Here is a 20,399-nt window from a genome sequence, read left to right as displayed (position 1 = left end):
GCCGTCTTCATCTGATTGTCACTAATTCTGAATATCGTCATTTAATGATAGATGCCAATTTTCGTTGTCATTCCCTCATTAAAATGGTCAAAACGCTGCTCTTGCGATTCTAAATGTTGTGCTCGCTCTCTTCGCTGGCTGTTTAGCATGTGTGTGTGTGTGCACTTAGTGCGCGTGTGTGTGTTTTGGCCCACACACAGTTGCGCGTTGGACACACCTCCTTGAGTTGGCTTACGCTTACCTGCTCATACCTTTTGTTGCGAATCCAATTGGCCCTCTCCCTGTCACTTTCTGATTTCTGCTCATTGCCGACTGCATTTCCCTGCATTTTGTGGTTTGACGAACGCCATTTCCCACATTGCCTTTGTTTTAAAACATATATTTCTTATAGTTATTATGTACCTTAAAATATTCTAACAAAACCCTCTTAAAACAATTCATTGTTGTTAAGTTAAATAACTTGTTTCTTTATGTTTTTTTATATAAATTTAACAAAACATTTTTGAAGTATTAATTATATTGGCATTTTAATTTTGTAATAAACATAAATTTGAATTATATATGCATATTATTTAAATAAAAAAAATATATTGTAAAAACAATGCATTTTCTTGTTTAGTTTTCTAATTATTTGGAATTTTTAAGATCGAAATGATTAAAGGGGAATACAAAAACATCATAAAGTAAACTATTATTTCTTTGTATTTAGTAATACCTCTTTAATTTAATCTAATCGTTAATAAATAATTAAGGAAATCTTTTTAATAAAATGATCCAAACGCTAAGAAGTAATTCTCCAATACGAAATGGATCGACTTACAAAATAATTGGCCATATGCGAAAACCAAGAATTCTTCCCCGGCGGCCAAAGCTTCAGTTTGATGACTAAAGCATTGGGGCCAAAGAATTGGGGGAGCTGATGACAAAATTGTCTCCGCGTTTAACAAATTGGGTGACAGGCTTTGAAGTCGCCGGCATGCCAGCGACAAATGACAAGCATAACAAATGAACACTGTGCGTTTTCCGCTTTTTTTTTTCTGCTTCACAGATACTTCCCAGTTGTATCTTTCTGTGTTGTAAAACAACCGGGAGTGGAAGGAGTCGGTGTGGAATCTGCCAGGCACTTGAGAAAACAAAGGAGCTAACACCAGGGACTTGGGAAAAGGAGTCCAAGTAGCAGGAGCAGCATCGTATGTCATAAAGTGGCAAATGCGCTATTAAATTGACACATATAAGTCAGAGGCGGGGGACAAGTTACATAAGATTGCGCCAGATGGGCGGGGACTATGCACTGAGAAAAAACACTCTCTGTATAGATACAGAAGTTTGGTTATATAGTTTGAAAAGAATTTAACCAAATAAGTTCACCTTTGACAAGGCAACCAACATGTGAAGAGCATATTACAGAACAGATTTATTGATATTGTTATAACAGTCCCTTAAAAATTGGAAGATAAATATTTCGCTGTTTTCAAAGTTAGATAAAAATGTAGTACTTTTATATCTTTTTTTCTTTTGTTTCCTATCGAACCATAAATATTTTTCCAAGTGCACAACTGCTGGAGTAGGCGGAAGCGTCAAATTGTCTACGGCAGCGGTACTCCCAAAAACGCGCATAAATCCCAAACGAAAAAGGCATCGACACGTGATTATGCGACCCACTTGAGTCCTGGAACCTAGTATCTGGGGATTCTGGAACCTACGAGCCCAGGAACTCTGGACCTTGGGCGCTACATAAAACGGATCGACGCAACTGCAGTTGAGGATGAATTATTGGTGTAAGCGAATACCCGGCTCACTTGAGAGGCAACATACCGCAACCGACCTTCGTGTCACCTGATCCCACGCGTTCGCACTCAAGTTCCTAACTAGATGATGTCGTTCCCAGCTTGGTCAGTGCGCACAGTATATGCGGTCCGAATCCCATCCCCGAAGATCCTCAGAGTCCGGACATGTGTTTCTGGTTTGCCGGGGTGTCGGTTTTCCCGCGCATCTTTCACGGGGCCGGGCTTGTTACGGCCTATAAATCGCCGATGGCATTCCTTCGATTCTCCGGCAAGGCATGCAATATGCAATATGTTTTTGTTTGTTTACGCCAGCCGAATGCCTCTTTTTGGACGCAGCCATGGATGCGAAACTATATCAAAATAATATTATTGCCCCATTGTAGATACTTAACGATGGATAGCAGGTATTTCGAGTCGATATAATGGGCATTCCCCGTTCGCAAGTTTTTTTTTTTTTTTTTTATTAATATTTATTAAGTGAAGAATCCGTACATCATAATATTGTATCTTAACATCACAGTGTGGAGAAGTATTCTTATCAATTACCAAACACTATAAAATAAAATAAGTGGAGTAGGAACATAAATGAAGAGTTTTTACTGCTGCCGAATTGTCTTGGCGAAGCCTTGCCGTTTAAGTCTTCTTAGAGGTCGAGCGGGGATGAGACGTCTTGCAAGAAGACTGCTATGGCTCAGTAATCTGTCACTATATCGACTTGTATGTCTCCCAATTTGTGACTCAACTGTGTGAATATTGAGGTCTTTATGGAGTGTAGAGTTACGTACATACCAGGGGCAGTTGGTTATTTGTCGTAATGCGCGATTTTGCATCACCTGGATACGATTATAATTCGATTTGGCTGCAATTCCCCAAATCTGGATCCCGTATAACCATATCGGTACGATACAGTGCGCATACACAGCTCTTTTGCACCTCATCGAAAGAGTGCTCCTTCTATTCATGAGCCATCTCAGCTGTTGTGATCTGTGGCCACATTTTTTTACTGTGTTTTTTAGATGCGGCCCAAAGGTGAGCCGTTTATCCAGGGTGATACCTAGATATGTTGCTTGCAGGGGCTGATTCGCAAGTGGAACAACTTAAAATTTGGAATTTGCTTGTTTTTCGGTTGTTATTACGAAAGACAAAACTGTGTTGTTTGCAATGATCGGTCGTTTTGGGGAATCGCATCCATTAACGTCTGAAGAAATCCTCGGCTATTTGGTGATGGCTTTTTTGTGAATTATCCGGCGGGTGCTAATTAAAAACCTTCTACGGACAAGGAAAGGAGCGAGGCGAAGTCGAAGGCGAAGTCGAAGGCGACGGCGACCATAAAGAGCGGTGGCATGGCTTTGTGGTTTCCAACAATAATTAAAAGCAAATAAATAAACAGATTTGTTCAACGACTAATTGAAGCTCAAATAAATCAAAATCTAACTAATAGTGCGACGGGACCACCCAGAGTGCCGGGGTCCGTGTCCGTGCGTCCGGAGTGCTGACAAAAGTTGAGTTGTAATCGAAGTGTTAATAGGCCAAACGGGTTTCGTTGGGCAAACACCATCGAAGAGGCCCAAAATCGCCCGAGGGTCGGACTTGCCAGTTTTTTATTCCATTTTTATTCCATTCCATTTCTTCTGGGCATCAGCCGCAGCGACAATCTGACGAAATATCCATCTGAAAGTTGCCCAGATTTGCCGACAACCTCAAACGGAGAAAGATGGAGCTAAGTTTGGGGGATTGGGCAAAACGACAGCCGTCGGAGAGGGGAAGGGGGGGCATTGAAGTTGGGGACGCAAATCGAGTTGGAGACGAAAGCGGCAGCGAGTTCGCTTCATGCTCGTTGCACTTGAACGCTTCAACGGCATTCTGATTTGTGGCTGCGGCTGCTGTGCTGCGCGGACTGCGACTGCTCCTAGTAGTGCTACTGCGAACCGGGATCCCAAGCCGATCCGAACTGATCCGATGCGGACCAGGACGTGGCCATAACTCACGTGAGGAGCATCCAACGAGTGCGGGAGTTGTTTGAGGTGTCCCGACTATGGGGTACCTGGTAATCCAATTTCGGTATAACATAACGGTAATTACTTAGGGGTCTTTCTTTAAATATACCACAAATGAATATTATATTTTACTAGATATAAAAAATATATTAGATACAGACAGACAAAAAACTGAAGCATACTTTATGGCGTCTTTAAAGGTAAAGGGACTTTATCTAAAAGTCTAAAACAAAATGTATTAATTTAGTAGACTCACTACTATAATTTACCTAATTCCATTGTACCTTCATACCCCATAGGAGTCCTATTTAAAGTCAACCACAAAATTGAAAATAAACAAGCAACAGGGGAAAGGTGAAAGTTGTTTCCCCCGTGGAGAATCGCATGGTAATCAGTTTGACCCTGCTGCACAACCCAGCTCTCCCCAGATCCCGCCCAGAATCAAAGCCCGCCGCCGTTGGGCTTCCAATATGGCGTCGCTGCCGTTTCCGCATCGCCTTGATGCCGCTGAGATGCAGCGCTGATAGACGCGCTTTAAATGCATAAAATTGCCGACTATAAATAAGATTTAATGAAACACATTTTTCGATTCCCGATTCTACACGCATCCGCATCCAATCCCCCCCCCCCCATATGGGGTTTACTTCGTTGTGCTGTTCTACCATATTGTTTTGGCAAAGGATTGTGGTCGCTGGGAAGAGAAGGCGGAGCGTTTAGCCCGGCATCTTCTATGCTTCTTGAGTTATTATTGTAATTTGGCTGTGGCCAGTCGAGTGGAACGGTTGCAGTTGCAGATGCAGTTACTCCGAAAGATCCCGGCCGCGAGACACAGCGCAGAAGATGGAGAGCCGCCAGCGCTTTGGCATTTCGTGTTCATTTAAATTTTTCACAGTCTATGAAATATAATAAGTTTGCGACATGTGCGCCGCTACGTTCCCATCCCATAATTAGCCAAACGAACTTTAATTAAAAAATCGAGCTCTTTTCCGTTTCGGGGTAATCTATATTTTCGGGATCACATATGGCCCACGAATGGGCTATACAATGTCTGCAGCAGATCACCACTTTCAGTTCCGTTCGGAACCACCTACGCAGAACTGCTGGCCATTCCCAATGTGTTTACGGTGGGCCAGTCCGCGTCCACTTTATGCCTTTTCGTTTCGCGCGCACATCCAAAAATTCAAATGGGCCGTATCGGAATAATGGCAAACCAACGCAACGCAACACAACAGAAGAGGAAAGACTACGCTTTTCTGGTTATTCCACTTCGACGGGTGTGCACTGTACAGTGCGTGGTGAAACTATAAGGATAATGGAGCATTTCTTACTAAGTTTACTATACGACTTTTCTCTAAGAGAATATACTCGTAGACTTGAGAGCATTGCGAAAACTATCTGTTAAATATTATTCTTGGTTTAATAACTAAGTTATTTCTTAAATTCCACAATAGTTTTGTGACGCACTGCCCTACTGTGAGTGTGTGGAAAATGCCAGGGAAAATGCATAAAGCGGCGGATGTTTTCATAATTTTTAATGCTTTAGTTTTATTTAAGTGTTTATGGAGAATAACTAATGAAAAACGCCATGAATTGCATATTCCGCCGCACTCGGGTATTAATAAACGGGCGGCGTGCATGGGCCTGTGCTTGTGTTAAAGCGCAACATGATTCGCTCGATTTAAAATGCATTTCCATGCCAATGGCAACGCGCCGAGTTGCCGCCCTTTGATTTATAAAACAGGCCGTTTCCTTAGCCGATTCCACAGTCTCGGCCGCATCCCAGATCTTCGCTCCATGTCGCCGCTGTTTGTTTACTTAATGTCAATGCAATTAAGGGGAAATACTTTTGGACAAATATCTCATTGCCAGCGACCGTGCGCTAAAACAAATAAGCAGTCTCGTTACTTTACAGCCAGATCTCTTATATTTCCACGCTTTAAATGCTCTTGCGAATGTTCAGTTTACACATCAAATCTTAGCTATTCTAACACAAAACAACAAGCCAGGTTGTGGGTTGGGGTGTTTCATGTTGTCCAGGTATCCAGGGCAAAGCTCTGCAAGATAAAGGGATTAAGGATCGAGATTAGTTACAAGCTTTTGGGACTAGTGTTGTATCTGAATGGCGGATCTCTTAGGCAAGATTTTGTTATTATTATTGAACAAAAATTCAAACATAGATCATAAATATGGTCTATAAAACTCCTAGATATAGGGTTTAAGTGGTTTTTGGAATGTTGTCCTTGAATAAAGTTATCTTTTATGTCAAGAGCTTAGCAACATAAACACTGAATTCTAAAAAAGGAACTTACACAATCAAAACATTGAAATATAAGGCGACTACGCTGAATCACGGATCTTGCGCGGGGTTTAATGGCTTAGCTTAGGGTTCGGTACTCCGACTTCACTCCTTCTTGGGAACACTCAGCTCGTAGAAAAGCTTGCCCATGCCACCGATGCCGACGAGGGCGAGGGCGACGGTGATGCGGTAGAGCACGTTGTCCACGGCGGATCCCTTGAGGAAGACGGGCTTGCCGTCCTTCTTCTGGAAGTGCTCCTGCACCTTGCGGATCTCGAAGTATCCCTTCTCGATCTGCTCCTTGGGTACGGCGGCGGACCGGCGACCAGCGGTGGTAGCGAAGCTACGGACAACAGCCTGCCGAGAGGTACGAAATGTGCGGTTAGTTCTGAGGCTCCAGTGAACTTACGTAATTGCATGTTTGTAATGGGATCTCCAGTGTTTCGAAACTCATGCTTTTCCTCCAGCAAGGTGTGTAGAGTAATGTCGCATCCATAAATTACTTACTCTCGACAGGTTCATCATTTTGCTTGGGTTTATTTTTAAGATTTAGCAAAAAGTGAGCAGTTTTCCTGGGCGAAAAATATCGGTCTCGAATATGACAGCTGACAACTGGAGATATATCGATGTCTTATCGATACATCGATGCCGATATTTCCAGCAGTTTGGCATTCACCCGGAAATTCCTATTTATTTTAATAAACAATTTAAGCAGCTGCCTATAAAAACATTTATTTATAATTCCATAGCGTTACTAAAATACGAACGTTGCCATGGGCTTCCTCACAGTATTAAAAAAGATGCGACAGAAGGAGAAAGAAATGCGCATACTGCTGCTGTGAGTTCCATGGTTAAAAAAAAAAAAAAAATAATGATTCATGTATTGACTTTCTTATAGAGGCCTGGATAATGCCGGCAAGACGACAATCCTGAAGCGCTTTAATGGCGAACCCATAGACACTATCTCACCAACATTGGGATTCAACATAAAAACCTTGGAGCACAACGGCTACACCCTGAATATGTGGGATGTCGGTGGGCAGAAGTCCCTGCGATCCTACTGGAGGAACTACTTCGAGTGCACTGATGGTTTGGTCTGGGTGGTGGACAGTGCTGACAGGATGCGCCTAGAGTCCTGCGGCCAGGAGCTGCAAGTTCTGCTCAAGGAAGAGCGACTAGCAGGAGCCACACTCCTGGTTCTCTGCAACAAACAGGATCTACCGGGAGCCCTCTCATCAAATGAAATTAAAGAGGTTCAAGCTCATTGATTTTTAATTTAAACAACAATTTAATATACTTTATACTTGAAGATACTACACCTAGAGGATATCACCACACATCATTGGCTGGTAGCCGGTGTTAGTGCAGTGACTGGCGAGAAACTGCTTAGCTCCATGGACTGGTTGATCGCCGATATAGCTAAGCGTATATTCACTTTGGATTAAATACAGCTTATTTTACTTCCTTATTTCTCGACCAAGTACATTTTGTATAGCTTCTCCTGCTTTTCGTCCGCAAAATTGGGTTTAAAGTTCACCTTGTGTATGGATATAAATCCCTCGTCTAGGGCGGGTTCCTGGTACTTTTTCTTCATCATGTTAAATACCATGTCTTTGATCTTGGGGCGCGCGGAGTCCGACAACTCTCGGAAAGCTATATTGTGCTTCACTTGAGCGACAGGCACACTCATTACTAGGCAGCGGCAAGGAATCATCTTATCGCTGGCCAACTGCAAGAATTTTTTCCGAGAAGCTACATCCACATTAGTGTTATCCACCACACATGATTGGCCCGAGTCCAGGAAGCGTTTACAGGCAGTCAGGCAGTTTTGAGTGCTGCCCAATGTATCCGCATTGACGATTTTGTATCCACGCGATTGAAAAAAGGAGGAACAAAAGTGGCTCTTTCCGGATCCAGGCAGACCTACCATGATGACCATTTCACAAGGATGGTTATCGAAGGTTAAGTCATCCGGATCAAGCAGAGACACTTGCTCCTGAACGCTAGTGGGATCAAAGTCCGGCTTATTCCACTGCTCCACTTGTTTGCCCAGGAAATGAACCTCTGGAGTGTAGAATGAAATTCCCACGTTGGCTGCAAAAAGTCTGTCCACTAAAGAGTGATCTTTGCGCTGCTTGGTGGCTCCCTTGCCCGTCTCCGGTCTTCCAGCTGCATCGCCAACGAAGAAACAGCGATCTTCCTGGATCTCAACGCCATCATTCAGTTCACTCTTTAAGTGCTGCCACATTCCCGTCAAGGGTTTGCGATAAAATCCATCACCTATGGCTATAAATACTTGAATTGGAACTCCCAGTTTAGCCACAATTTTCTTAATCTTGACCTTAAAGTCATCTAGGTTGATTTTTCCGCGAGCAATGCCTCCTTGGTTTGTGAAGAGACAGATTTTAAACCCATCCTTGTGGAGATTCTTTAGTTTCTCCGGCACTTCGGGAAATATGATCTGCCAATCTTCGGTGTTTTTGGGGAAAACCAGTCCCGATTTTGTTTTTATAATGGTGCCGTCCATGTCGTAGCCAGCTATCTTTTCAGAAGCTTTCACGCCGGCGCTGGTAAAGATCACCAGCTTACCATTACCAGCTGAGTCCCACCTCTCGGATTTCTCGGAATGTGATAGTGTTGTGGACAAGGGCTCAGCTTTCTCCTTGTCATCCTCCGGTGGAGGGTTAAAGACCACCTCGAAGGGATGCCTGCCGTAAACGATCTCCACTAAGTCTCCGTGCTTCAGCTCACACTCCGAGTTCTGCATGACCATCAGACCATTGACGCCGCACGGATTAACTCCCAGGACTTTTAGTGAAACTACAGCCTTCTTTAGGTCCACTTGCAGTTGGATCTGTCGCTTCGAGCATTTGGAATCTCGGATGCCGGTCTCCCGGCTGCGCCCCACGAAATTCTCCCCAGCGGTCAGATGTATTGCGTGGTGTTCCGGCTCAGTGGGTTTAAGGGTGCATATCCTGGCGGCCACATCCTTGCCAGCTTTTCCAACGGATCGGTTTAGGTATTTAGCCATAGACATTTTGATTAATTAATAAATGAGAGCATTGCTTTATATTGGCACACAAATTTTCTAGGGAGCGCGTAGTGTGACCTAATTTGGCATCAAAAGAAGAAGAAATGGACATTCACACAGCCATATGTACATTTAAATGCAAGAGGTGGTTTTTATATATTTAGATTGAAAAATGAAATTACTCTATATAAAAATCGGAGCATAGGCTCTGTGTGAAACCCTTCAAGTAATCTTATATTCATCAAAGATAGCTTATAGTAATAGTGTCACTTAAACATTATTATTCGATAGTTAAACGCAGACAAAATTTTGTTCCGAATACTCCAGAAAGTTTCAGGAAACGTAAATGCAAAGAAACTGTTTCTCTTTGCGCGTAAGTTACCACCTTTACATATAAAACATTAATTAAATTTATTCCTTCCGATCAGCCCTTCCTTCGGGGAGTCGGTGATCTGGGTGCAGTGTGTAAACCCATTCGAGAACTTCGCAACTCGGCTGCTTTAAAATATGCTGCTGCTGCTGCAGCTCCGAAGGCACGTCCTGGAAAAGTTCCTCCAAAAATGGTCAAATTGAGAAAGCAATTTCAGGCGGACAACGACTTACCGATTTTTCTAAAAGGCGGCAGTATGGATAACATATTATACAGACTTACCTGGGTGCTTTGCTTCCTCGGCATAGGTGGCGATGTATGGTTGTGGCTTGGCTATATCATTGCCTAAAATCAACAGAGATCATGCAAACAAGCCGATAAGACACAAATACTTAATACACGAATGCAAATACGAATTGTAAGGACACATACAATAGTTAACTAGTATCGTTTCTGTACATAGGTAGTTCAAATACGGAAAATCAATCAATATAATAATAATATTGTGCATTACTTCAAAGTGTTCATTGGAGTTTTTAAATTAAGCCGCCAATATTTTGACATTCACATATCAGCAAACTTAAACTTTTGGTGTTATATCGGCTCACAAAGCAGCTGGTCACACTGCTTGAACAACTTGCACTTTTGTCGGCATTTCTTAACTGCATATTTTCTCACTTTTAAAAGGTAAGTACGCACGAAATTCCTTGCTTATTATGTTTTCCAGTTAAAACACGAATACCCGGTGGGTTTTTGTTTATTTTGCGATTGACTAACCACGTAGTTCTTAAACATTCACATATCCCGTGGGCTCTGCCAGTTCTTCACGTTTTCGGGCTCCATATTAGCCATAGTTTTGTTTTCTATATTCTTTTGGTAAAACGCCGCTTAACTGCCACATCTGCAGTTTAGCCGGCTTGCTGGAGATAAAATTGCATCATCATCAAGTTTTCATGTGTTCCCCGAGTTATTTGGCTTTTCTTCCAAATTAAAGTAGCCTTTTCACATTTTCCAGTTGGGCGACAAGTAATGTAAAGACTTCAAATATAATACTCTCGAAAATTCCCAGTAATGTTTTGGCTAAGAGGGCTACAGAGATCCCGGCAGCAACTGAACAGGCTGTGTCATTTCCGTAGTCGTCTAAATTACGGGACCAGTCCCAGTATTCGCTCAGTCCAAACGCCAATCTCCAGAAGTTTGGGATTTTGTAGCTCCCTCGTTCGTTACAGGTATTTGCCAGGTGTTATCTAAAGCCCATGTATCTAATCGGTCCTGTTCGCCATATGATATCTTTGCAGCTGCAGTAGCAACCTTCCCCAACCCGCTGAGATGGCCAGTAAAACCGCCCACTTCGTCCTGCCCAACACGCAGCCCATTGCCGATTTGGACTGCAAGAGTGCCTTCGAGAATCTCACCGAGAAGGAGAAGCTCTACGCCCACCACTTCAGCCAGGCCTCCTGGGACGGCGGACTCATTGCCTTGATCCAGTCCAGTCCGGAGGCGCCGCTGATCTTCTCCCTGCTGCACCGCATTTTCCTAGCCGAAAAGATTCCGGTTCTTAGGGCAAAAGCCCTGGAGGCGGGAGTGTCTGCTGATGATTTTACGGTATGCCACAGGAGAGATTCCTATTCTCGAAAATAAATATTAATTTTGATTACTTTCAGGCCTTCCTAGTGTACGCCTGCGGTGTGTTCGCCAACGCGGGCAACTACAAGGGTATGGGCGACAGCAAGATCGTTCCCAATCTCTCCGAGAAGCAATTTGAGACCATAGTAAAGGCATCCGCTGCTTACACCGATGAGCCGCGCGTTGGCAAGATCTTCGAGAAGGTCAAGAATCTGATTTATGCGCTCGAGTCGCGTAACGAGATCCTGGGCTTTGCTCCCGACGGAATCACCACCTACTGGTCGGACAACTGCACCAAGGAGGACTCCGAGATCGTGAACGCTTGGTTGACCTCAAAGCGTATCGAACCGTACATGTGCCGCACCTTCAAGATAGTTGAAAATGGTCAAACCGTCTACGATGTAAAGCTGGGCTCCGTGGCGGAGTCCACGCAGGATGGGATCACACTTCCGCTGGAAGAGTACAATGGCAACAAGTTCAGGGTGACCCGCGGTGATTACCAGAAGCTACTGCAGCGCGTCAACCAGCATCTGCTGCAGGCCCAGAAGTACGCAGCCAACGAAAACGAGTCCAAGATGATCGAGCACTATGTCCGATCCTTTGAGCAGGGCTCGCTGGACGAGCACAAGAACGGATCGCGTTGGTGGATCAAGGACAAGGGACCTGTCATCGAGACCTACATTGGTTTCATTGAGACATACAGGGATCCTGCCGGAGGTCGGGCTGAATTCGAGGGCTTCGTGGCCATGGTGAACAAGGAGAGTTCGGCCAAATTCTCCGAGCTGGTGAATCGCGCCGAGAAACTAATAGAGTACCTGCCCTGGACGGAGCCTTACGAGAAGGACTCTTACCTGAAGCCAGACTTCACTTCCCTGGATGTCCTCACATTTGCCGGCAGCGGAGTACCAGCGGGCATCAATATTCCCAACTACGACGAAATCCGCCAGGATGAAGGCTTCAAGAACGTCTCTCTGGGCAATGTGCTGGCCAACATCAACCGCAAGGATCCCATTCCCTTCCTCACCGAGGAGGATCAAACTCTGATGAAAGAATACAAGGTGAAGGCTTTCGAGGTGCAAGTGGGCCTCCATGAACTCCTAGGCCATGGTAGTGGCAAGCTGTTCCGTATCGACGAGAACGGCGTGTACAACTTTGACAAGGAGAACACTAAGAACCTGGTCACCGGTGAACCCATCGCCAAGTGGTATCTTCCCGGAGAAACTTACGACACCAAGTTCGGAGCAATTGGCTCCTCGTACGAGGAATGCCGCGCTGAGGCCGTGGGCTTGTATCTCTCCCTGCAGCGTGACATCCTGGAGATCTTTGGCTTTAAGGATAAGGCCGAGCAGGACAACATCATCTATGTCAACTGGCTGAGTCTCATCTGGAACGGCATGGGTGTGGCTCTGGAGATGTTCAACCCGAAGTCCAAGCTGTGGCTCCAGGCGCACTCTCGCGCTCGCTTCGTGATCATGAAGGTGCTGCTGGAGGCAGGTGAAGGACTCGTTAAGGTCGAGGAAACCGAAAAGGGCAAGAACCTTTTGCTGACGGTGGATCGCAGCAAGATCGATACAGTGGGCAGGAAGGCGCTGGGCGATTTCCTGACCAAGCTGCAGGTGTACAAATCCACCGCCGACATCGAGGCAGCTTCCAAGATGTACGAACACTACTCGAAGGTCGACGAGAGCGGATCGCATCCGTGGGCCAAGTGGCGTGATATCTGCCTGGCGCACAAGAAGCCGCGTATGATCCTCGTCCAGGCCAACACGGCGATCGGCCAGGACCAAAAGGTCCAGCTGAAGACCTACGAGCCAACCCACGAGGGGTACATCCAGTCATGGGTGGAGCGCTACCCCAACACTGACATCGACGATCTTCTGGAGAGCATCGTGGAGAAGGACAAGAAGTATTTCCCGACCGCCTTCAACAACTGAGAACATTTCGCATTTAACATTTTCGCCTTCATTATCAATTCAATTTGTTAACTATGATTTTGAAAAAATATATAAATATATAGTCATCTAATGACCAACAAAAAATTTACAAATTTTAAAGTGTTTTTATTGTAGAACGAAGTATTGTTTATTTCGTAGTGAATGGTAATTAAAGATCGTTTTTGCCATTCACCGAAAACATTGACAAAGGACTTTAATTTAATTGGTCGTATATTTTTATTCGCGAATCCGGACGACCCGCAAGATTGCTGGTATGTCATAATAGCTCCACAATTAAGATTGTAATTATAATTACAAATACTACAATTTGTTCATTGGATGTGTTCATAGTAGCCAGTCAAAAAATATTTGTTTTATTTTATTTTTTTTTATCGTTTCCATTCAATTTCTGTTTTCATTGTCTTGACCACCATGGCAACCGGTAGAAATCGTGGTAAGCACACTTTCAACATCGGACAGCCGCAATTCCAGGTGCCTCATTCGTTGTGCATGGAGCACGACTTTTTTAGCTCCCAGCTGTTCCGAAAAATGCAGCACGACCTGGAGAAGGTGAACCGCAGCAAGGAGCTCTCCAAAGTGAGTCCCATAACCCGAGACTTCATCGAGGAGGCAGCGATGACGCAGGAAATGCAAGATCTTAAGCGTGCGGAGTTTGTGGAGAAGAAACGTCGCCAGCAATTGCGGCGGGATTGCGAGGAACTGCGCAACCTGGCGGAGCAACTGCGCCTGGCAGCCATTTCCAGGGATATAGCCGAGAATTTGGAGGAGAGGAAACGTCGCCGACAGCTAGACATCAAATTGGAAGCCGAGGAGGTGTCCCAAGAGCGGTGTCTGCTGGAGGCCAAGGAATATGAGAAGGAAGTGGCTCTTAAGGAGGAACAACGCCGCCTTAGGGAGTCCTTGGCTGAACAAATGGAGGAGAACCGTCGGCGGCGCCAGAAAGAGCACGCTCAGGTGATGAACGACAGGGAGCTTAGCCTTCTGATGCAAAAGCAAATCCAGGAAGAGGATCGAGCCCAGGAGCTGGAGACGCAGAGAAAAAAGCTACAGAAGCGGCAGGACATGCTGCAGTCCATCAAGGAGAACCAGGAACTCAGAGAATGGCAGCGAGCTCAATACAACCAGGAGTTGGGTGACCTAGTCCAGAAGCAAAGTGAAATGGAGCGCAGGAAACTCCAGCTAGAGGCTGAACGCCAGGAGATTCAACGCAAAAATCAAGAAATCAGTATTCGTTTGGGCCAGCAAGTCCTAGAAATCGAAGTAAGTCTTGAAGTGTTTTTTTGATTCAATCAATAAAGCTAACTCTTATTGCAGAACAAAAAGCGCCATCGCGACAATCTGCTGCTGGATCTGTTGGAGGCGGAGTACACGGCCAAGAGTGACGAGCGTTATCGCCAACAAATGCAGCAGGAGCAGATGTCTCGCCGGCGCACCAGAGAGGAATTGGATCGCTATCGGCAGGAGGTGGAGCATCGTAAGATGGCCGAAATGCAGATGAAGCGGGCGGAAATGGCTGCGCGGCAGGAGGAGGCGCCGGATACAATCAACCAGGGGTCCGAGAAGCAACTAGATGAATATCGCAGACGCCGGGCCCATGGAGCCTCCTTGCTGGCTATGATTGAGGATAATCACCGGAAGCGGGCGGAGGCCACCGCTGAAAATGTTCAGTACTTTGACATGAAGGCCAAGATCGATGCCGAGCAGGAGGAGCGCATCAAACAGGAGCGTTTGGCCATGTTAAGCCAGGTTCCTTTCTCCGTGCTTCGATATCTACCCAAGCATGTCCTTAACTCCACGGATAGGGAGCATTTCTGCCTAAATGACGCTCAGGCACGGGGCGGTGGCGATTCCTAGTCAGTGGCATAGTTCCAAAATGTAATTCTAAGATGGTCATGTTTATTTTTGGCTTCCAAAAATATATTATTTAAAATTAAGCGCCGTTGTGTCTACGTGACGTGTATCATTTAGGCTAGCGGAGATGCCAGACCGTCGCCTGTGCTGCCTGACCGATATTTTGCTCGATTGCAAGCCTCGACTAATATGCTATTCTCACTGATCACACATCTGTTGTTATATATACATTTCATTTATTTTTTAATTTCATTTTGAGAGCTCGGCTTAGCAACCGCTTCATAATTGCTGCGAAAGGATTTTTGCAGCCCAATCAAATGTTATCTGTAAGTGACAGATTTTGTCGAATTGACTCTTAACTATTTCTTTACAGCATACTAATTGCATTAAAAAAAATATATAATAGAGATACGTTTATTTTGACTGGTATACCAATATATGTATTTTTATAAAAGATAAAGCCAGTACTGCGGAAGTTTGTCGCTGCTGCAGAAGCTCGTTTGTGTGAATAGCTTCTTTTCCAAATCAGTGGTACCGTGCACTATCGAAACCAAAACATCTCTAACACGCCCATAATCGTACTATCGATACTATCGCGAGTCTTAGCTGACGCTGGTCTGGTTTTATTTTATGTTAACGGGAGTGATCTTGCGTACAAACAATAACACGGAATCGCAGTGAAAGGGCGTTGCACAAATGACAGTGTTTTGGCAAAATGCCCGGGCTAGTTTTGACCACGTTTAGCAGTGCCTAGAAAGCAAAGTGCGCGACGCTAAAACAAGAGAACCGCGACAAAACAAAACGCGGAAACGCATAAAAGTGAAAAAAAAAAACGCAAACGCAGACAGCGAACTTTGGACACAGACAATCGCAAACACACGGGGAAAACAAAGAAAAACTAAGAAATGTCGGCGCAGCGTCTAAATGCAGCGGAGCGGGATTTGGAGAAGTTCATCAAGTTCCTGGTCTTGAAGTCCACCCAGGTGGTGGTGCAGTCCCGACTGGGCGAGAAAATGCAGACGCAGTGCAACCCACTGGCGGGCAGCGATTGGTTCAACATAGCCGTGCAGGATCATCCGGAGGTCCTGGACGAGACCAAGCGGGCTCTGAACCTAAAGACGGGAGAGAGCATTCTGCAGCGCCTGCCGTTGTGCGTGGAAATATCCCTGAAAACGACTGAGGGTGACCAGATGGTGTTGGAGGTGTGGTCCCTGGACCTGCTCCAGCCCCAGAATGGTTCCTCTCCGGCCACCAATGACCTGAACCCCGAGGGTCAGACCCTAAAGGCGGCCCACGCCATCTACAACCGCATGGGCATCATGCTCAAGTCCCTCATATCGTTGACCCGCACCACGCCCGCCTACAAATTATCCCGGCGCCAGTGCCCCGACTCGTATGGCATCTTCTACAGGATATACGTGGACAGGCCGCAGGTCCACACCCTGGGCGAGGGTCACAAGCACGTAAAGATCGGACAACTCAGCACGATTGTTGGCTCGCTGGTCATGTCCGTGGCCTACCGCACAAAGCTGACCATTTCGCCCACGGCTGCCCAGTCAGAGAGCAACACCATCATGCTGAAGTCGGATCACTTTAGACCCGCGGATGCCAATACACCTGGCAACCAGCAGCAGACTCAAAATGGCACAGCCGTGGCCAAGAAATTGGGCTTGGGTGCCCTCAATCCCGCCCAGGGAACAGCCGATCGGCGATTTATTGATATAGAGAAGCCGTTGCGACCGGGAGCCTTCACAGATATGGGCAAACTAAAGCAGTACACTGAAGAAGACTTTGTGTTGCCGGAAACCCCGCCTTTCGAGTGGCTCTTGCGAGGACGCGGCTCCGTGGAGTCCCTCAATCGCCTGGATAACAATTCGGTCGCCAGTGTGAACAGCAGTAATAACAACAATAATACGCAGGATATTAAATTCAACCAGATCAGCAATCTCAACAACAACTCGGCGGGCTTCAAGAGCTTCGAGAAGAACTCGGAAAACTCAGTATCGCCAATAAAGAGCCTGCTGATCCCCGCCAGCGCTACAGCCACATATCGTCACCATTCAGAGCCTTCGCTACAACCACCGCCTGATGATGATAATCTGCTAAAAGAGCTCCACTTCCCTTTCGCCTCGCCCACGTCGCACGTAAACGATCTGGCCAAGTTCTACAGGGAATGCTATCATGCGCCCCCGCTGAAGGGCCTCAATGAACTGCAGGCAGAGATCTCATCAATTTCCTCGACCCCGCCAACGTCCAGTGGTTCCGGCGGTGTAGCAGCATGCGGTCCGACGGCGGCGGCCACAGCGATCGCCACCAGTGCCGCTGATGCCAGCGCCATGGACGATCTGTCCCGGCAACTGGAGCAGTTCGAGACCTCGCTGGAGGACTACGACAAGCTGGTCTCGCAGTTCGGGCTAACGGGCTCCTCATCGACGGGTAGTCGCAGCAGTGGTGGGCTCCAAATGAGCAACTGAGTGGAATAATGCCTCTAGTTATGTCATTAGTTAGTTTTTATTTATAGAAGGGCGGTCAATATGCAGAGAGGCAAGGACAAACTAAAATATCAAGGACGACTTTAGAAAGATTGCTTGGAAAAGTAGAGGTCTAAAGTTTAGCATTTCTCTCAACCTTTTAAAATCAGTTTTCAGTTATGTATTTCGATAAGGGATGTAAGATCAGATTTTACTGCATAATTTCCTGTTAAGAAAGCGGAATGTTTATATTTTTTTAAAAACAACCTACTTTCTTATCAGCCAAGCAATGTTGCATAATGATTAAAGAACTGGATTTCAGACCTATACTTTGGCTTGAGCCCTCGCATATAAATGTTTTAAGATTGTCAACTAAAAAACAGACCCGCCCTCATATTTATATATGCCATTGTGTTAAGTAGAGTTGATAGGCTGCTATTTGATATTACCCACTATGTAAATACTATATATATATAGGCTTTTGTAGGCTCTAGGACCGTCTAAGATGTATATACATAGGAGTACAGAGCTCATGTCACGTTTCAAAGTTTCCGATGCAGCAGTTTAGACCCTAGACACAAATACATAAGTAAGTGACCCATGCAAATGCATATAGATGGCTATATAGCTTGTGCATATGGTAGTAAGTTGGGCGTACTCGTCGCTTGTTTGTTTGTTTGTTTGTTTCTTTGTTCAAGTGCCTTTCGCCTGCTTGTGAGTGAAAAAATCGTGTATGTACATAAATAGCTATAGATAAAAGCAATTAATCAAAAAGCCAAAAGGTTTATTTCTGCCGGAAGTCAGCACGTAAGAACTGTTCGATCTATGCAAATGCATATCCACTAATAATCGAAAGACTTGAAGCATAACGAAATATAGCTATCCTAACTTAGTTGGCACTGTCAGGAAGTTGAAGAGAGCAGCTAGTGTTTTCTTTTATCTTTAATCGTTGGTCGCTGTTGCTTATTTATTTGGTTTACAATTGCAAAATTATGCCTATGAGAATCGAAATTCGAGTATACAATAAAAGAACACTAAACGATAAGAGTAAGAACCTTTATACATACATATAAACAATGAATAAAAGCAATTGTTAATCAAGACACTAATCAAAATGTTTACTTCTGTGCTTAGGGGCGTGTCACTTGTTGATTGTGCCACGTACTATATATAGTGTGTGCCCTATAGTTACCCTTGCCAAACGCTAATGTACATATGCTTATGTATCGAAGTACCTAGATCATGCCGGATCACACCTCCTGAAGCCCTGAGGTCATGTGACGAACCCACTGGAGATGCGAGGCGAGCGGAGTTTATGAAACACTCCCCCGAAAGGGTTTTTCCATCGCCTTAAACTGGTTATGGTTTGTTTTCATTTTGCATACTCACTTTATCGCACTGCCTGGTATTCTATCACTCAATCGAAATCGGGTATTGTATAATGTACGTCAGAATCGAGAATGTTGCGCTGCACCTGCTTACCTGGCAGTTTGTTGTGGTCGTTATAAATTAACATGCGATTAGTATTCCCGATCTCCCCCAGCTGACGACCCTCCCAGCGATGGATCATACACATATTAACTTACACATCTTTGGGCTAATCTCCGGCACTACGGGTTTTTGCGCACTCCGCCCGGGGAGATTGCAGTCTCTTTTTTAGCATTTCTAGCAGCTGAATTCCCATTGCGAATTAACGTCACCATGGCAACGGCAACGACATCGTAGAGGCTAAATAGTTTTATTTTTAACTAAGCACATATACGAGCGTACATATATGTTTACTACTTTTCTGTTCTGTCGGCCGATCGGCGGCGACTATCCGCTGCTTGGCTTTGTGCCCGATTCCTTCTTTCTAGTGCTAATGACATTGTCATAGTGCAAAACACATGGACAGCTGTGCACGCTTCGCGCTGCCTTCACGTGAGTGGGTGGGCCAAGCAGTTCACCTGGGCTGGTTCAGGTGGGGTTTGGGAGTCATCTGTAGGAGTGATAAGTTAGCAAAGCAGTTCTCCAGTGGCTATCAGTCAAATAAACAAGTTATGTAAAGTTGGTGGTTGAGGGAAGCTAAAAATATCTAACTTGTAGACACTCTATCTTTATCAATAGAACGTATGTTTTGATTGCCAGCTTTCATGCTATATATATATATATGTATATGTATATAAGTATTAATAATGATAGTTTTTGTGTGATAACAGAAATGAATACTTATAATTTAGCTGTTTGCCCAGCAGCAGTTTCAGTATTTGAAATATTTTTAAGGTTTTTATAGACTTTTTGATAGAGAATGGAATGTGTCTGCTGTCTGGGGAGCATGGCGAAATGCTTTCAGTTTCTACGAACCACTTGGCTTGGGGGTGCCGAGAATAGAACAACAGCATTTGCCCCGGTAATGAACTTTGTAATGGGTCCGAAAGATAAAACTTAACGATCGCACCTTGGCGACAACAGGTCGTCGGCACTGCATTTGTGTGCGGATGGCACTTGAGTATACATATATAGGCACACCACACAGATACACAGATTTTGAGTTGGCTTTCGGCTTTAATTGTCCAACATTTTCGCCGAATGCCTTTGTTTGCAGTTCGCTGTTGCCAGGCGCCAAAATGGTGACGCGCTGCCAACAATTGAATGTATTTATTTGCCTTTTGGCTTCGGACTGCATATGAAATGCAAACTTTGGCAGGCGGGAAAATTGCTTTCGAATGTCTCGTTTTTTACTCGCTTTTTATTCGCTCTCTCCCTTTCTCGCCTGCCGGTGCCAACGCTCCAAATTCACTGCCCACGGGAACCGGATTGCACACTCCGTCCCGGGATTTCCCCCTTTTCCGGCGCCCACGCACCTCAAATTGAATTATTTACAGTCTGGCCTCGAAAAACCTGTGGCTGCTAAAAGAAAAATAACTTTTTTCTTGGGAAAGAGTTCATGTTCTAATAGCTTGTTAGTTGGTTCGCTAACATATACATATGTACATACTATGTAGCAATATGAAAGTCTAGCAATTACATTACATA

General features: G+C 45.1%; 7 protein-coding genes across 10 annotated transcripts; 5 read left to right on the top strand and 2 right to left on the bottom strand.

Moving 5' to 3' along the window:
- Positions 1-5,685: 5,685 nt before the first annotated feature.
- Positions 5,686-6,728, bottom strand: LOC6728946 (cytochrome c oxidase subunit 7A, mitochondrial). Its single transcript, XM_016177206.2, has 3 exons — positions 6,588-6,728; positions 6,094-6,437; positions 5,686-5,838 (listed from the first exon to the last, which is right to left on the bottom strand). Exons 1-2 carry the CDS (start codon positions 6,603-6,605, stop codon positions 6,186-6,188), a joined length of 270 nt encoding a protein of 89 aa, XP_016035623.1. The 5' UTR covers positions 6,606-6,728; the 3' UTR covers positions 5,686-5,838; positions 6,094-6,185.
- Positions 6,729-6,775: 47 nt separating this feature from the next.
- Positions 6,776-7,548, top strand: LOC6728945 (ADP-ribosylation factor-like protein 2). Its single transcript, XM_002104237.3, has 3 exons — positions 6,776-6,918; positions 6,979-7,333; positions 7,391-7,548. Exons 1-3 carry the CDS (start codon positions 6,854-6,856, stop codon positions 7,523-7,525), a joined length of 555 nt encoding a protein of 184 aa, XP_002104273.1. The 5' UTR covers positions 6,776-6,853; the 3' UTR covers positions 7,526-7,548.
- LOC6728944 (uncharacterized protein F21D5.5) lies at positions 7,335-9,221 on the bottom strand. Its single transcript, XM_002104236.4, has one exon. The coding sequence runs from the start codon at positions 9,115-9,117 to the stop codon at positions 7,546-7,548; it is 1,572 nt and encodes a 523-aa protein (XP_002104272.1). The 5' UTR covers positions 9,118-9,221; the 3' UTR covers positions 7,335-7,545.
- Positions 9,222-9,297: 76 nt separating this feature from the next.
- LOC6728943 (cytochrome c oxidase subunit 7A1, mitochondrial) lies at positions 9,298-10,001 on the top strand. The gene is made up of 2 exons (XM_002104235.3): positions 9,298-9,484; positions 9,540-10,001. Exons 1-2 carry the CDS (start codon positions 9,458-9,460, stop codon positions 9,828-9,830), a joined length of 318 nt encoding a protein of 105 aa, XP_002104271.1. The 5' UTR covers positions 9,298-9,457; the 3' UTR covers positions 9,831-10,001.
- A 25-nt stretch (positions 10,002-10,026) lies between these two features.
- On the top strand, positions 10,027-13,154 carry LOC6728942 (dipeptidyl peptidase 3). 2 transcript variants are annotated; one of them, XM_016174969.3, is made up of 4 exons: positions 10,078-10,168; positions 10,497-10,710; positions 10,780-11,086; positions 11,146-13,154. In XM_016174969.3, the coding sequence occupies exons 2-4, from the start codon at positions 10,553-10,555 to the stop codon at positions 13,039-13,041; spliced, it is 2,361 nt and encodes a 786-aa protein (XP_016035621.1). In that variant the 5' UTR covers positions 10,078-10,168; positions 10,497-10,552; the 3' UTR covers positions 13,042-13,154. The 2 variants fall into 2 exon arrangements, with proteins under 2 accessions (XP_016035622.1, XP_016035621.1); XM_016174970.3 differs by lacking the exon at positions 10,497-10,710 and having other exon boundaries at positions 10,027-10,168.
- Positions 13,155-13,217: 63 nt separating this feature from the next.
- Positions 13,218-14,996, top strand: LOC6728941 (trichohyalin). 3 transcript variants are annotated; one of them, XM_039294865.2, is made up of 3 exons: positions 13,218-13,313; positions 13,488-14,322; positions 14,377-14,996. In XM_039294865.2, the coding sequence occupies exons 2-3, from the start codon at positions 13,552-13,554 to the stop codon at positions 14,914-14,916; spliced, it is 1,311 nt and encodes a 436-aa protein (XP_039150799.1). In that variant the 5' UTR covers positions 13,218-13,313; positions 13,488-13,551; the 3' UTR covers positions 14,917-14,996. The 3 variants fall into 3 exon arrangements, with proteins under 3 accessions (XP_039150799.1, XP_016035620.1, XP_039150798.1); XM_016174972.3 differs by lacking the exon at positions 13,218-13,313 and adding an exon at positions 13,324-13,343; XM_039294864.2 differs by lacking the exon at positions 13,218-13,313 and having other exon boundaries at positions 13,374-14,322.
- A 473-nt stretch (positions 14,997-15,469) lies between these two features.
- Positions 15,470-18,493, top strand: LOC6728940 (autophagy-related protein 13 homolog). Its single transcript, XM_002104232.4, has one exon. It carries the CDS (start codon positions 15,819-15,821, stop codon positions 17,385-17,387), a length of 1,569 nt encoding a protein of 522 aa, XP_002104268.2. The 5' UTR covers positions 15,470-15,818; the 3' UTR covers positions 17,388-18,493.
- The last annotated feature ends 1,906 nt before the right edge of the window (positions 18,494-20,399 follow it).

Source organism: Drosophila simulans, chromosome 3R (assembly GCF_016746395.2).
Source record: "Drosophila simulans strain w501 chromosome 3R, Prin_Dsim_3.1, whole genome shotgun sequence".
NCBI lineage: Eukaryota > Metazoa > Arthropoda > Insecta > Diptera > Drosophilidae > Drosophila > Drosophila simulans.
Note: the sequence above shows the minus strand (reverse complement) of the source record. Positions and strands in the feature narration are given on the sequence as shown.

Bases quoted from the DNA above. Each gene is read 5' to 3' on its own strand.
- LOC6728945 (XM_002104237.3), top strand. From the start codon at position 6,854: ATGGGCTTCCTCACAGTATTAAAAAAGATGCGACAGAAGGAGAAAGAA. The intron at 6,919-6,978 runs GTGAGTTCCATG...ACTTTCTTATAG, and splicing joins GAAATGCGCATACTGCTGCT to AGGCCTGGATAATGCCGGCA. The intron at 7,334-7,390 runs GTTCAAGCTCAT...TTATACTTGAAG, and splicing joins CATCAAATGAAATTAAAGAG to ATACTACACCTAGAGGATAT.
- LOC6728944 (XM_002104236.4), bottom strand. From the start codon at position 9,117: ATGTCTATGGCTAAATACCTAAACCGATCCGTTGGAAAAGCTGGCAAG.
- LOC6728943 (XM_002104235.3), top strand. From the start codon at position 9,458: ATGCAAAGAAACTGTTTCTCTTTGCGC. The intron at 9,485-9,539 runs GTAAGTTACCAC...CCTTCCGATCAG, and splicing joins GAAACTGTTTCTCTTTGCGC to CCCTTCCTTCGGGGAGTCGG.
- LOC6728942 (XM_016174969.3), top strand. From the start codon at position 10,553: ATGTTTTGGCTAAGAGGGCTACAGAGATCCCGGCAGCAACTGAACAGG. The intron at 10,711-10,779 runs GTATTTGCCAGG...ATATCTTTGCAG, and splicing joins AGCTCCCTCGTTCGTTACAG to CTGCAGTAGCAACCTTCCCC. The intron at 11,087-11,145 runs GTATGCCACAGG...GATTACTTTCAG, and splicing joins TGTCTGCTGATGATTTTACG to GCCTTCCTAGTGTACGCCTG.
- LOC6728941 (XM_039294864.2), top strand. From the start codon at position 13,474: ATGGCAACCGGTAGAAATCGTGGTAAGCACACTTTCAACATCGGACAG. The intron at 14,323-14,376 runs GTAAGTCTTGAA...CTCTTATTGCAG, and splicing joins AGCAAGTCCTAGAAATCGAA to AACAAAAAGCGCCATCGCGA.
- LOC6728940 (XM_002104232.4), top strand. From the start codon at position 15,819: ATGTCGGCGCAGCGTCTAAATGCAGCGGAGCGGGATTTGGAGAAGTTC.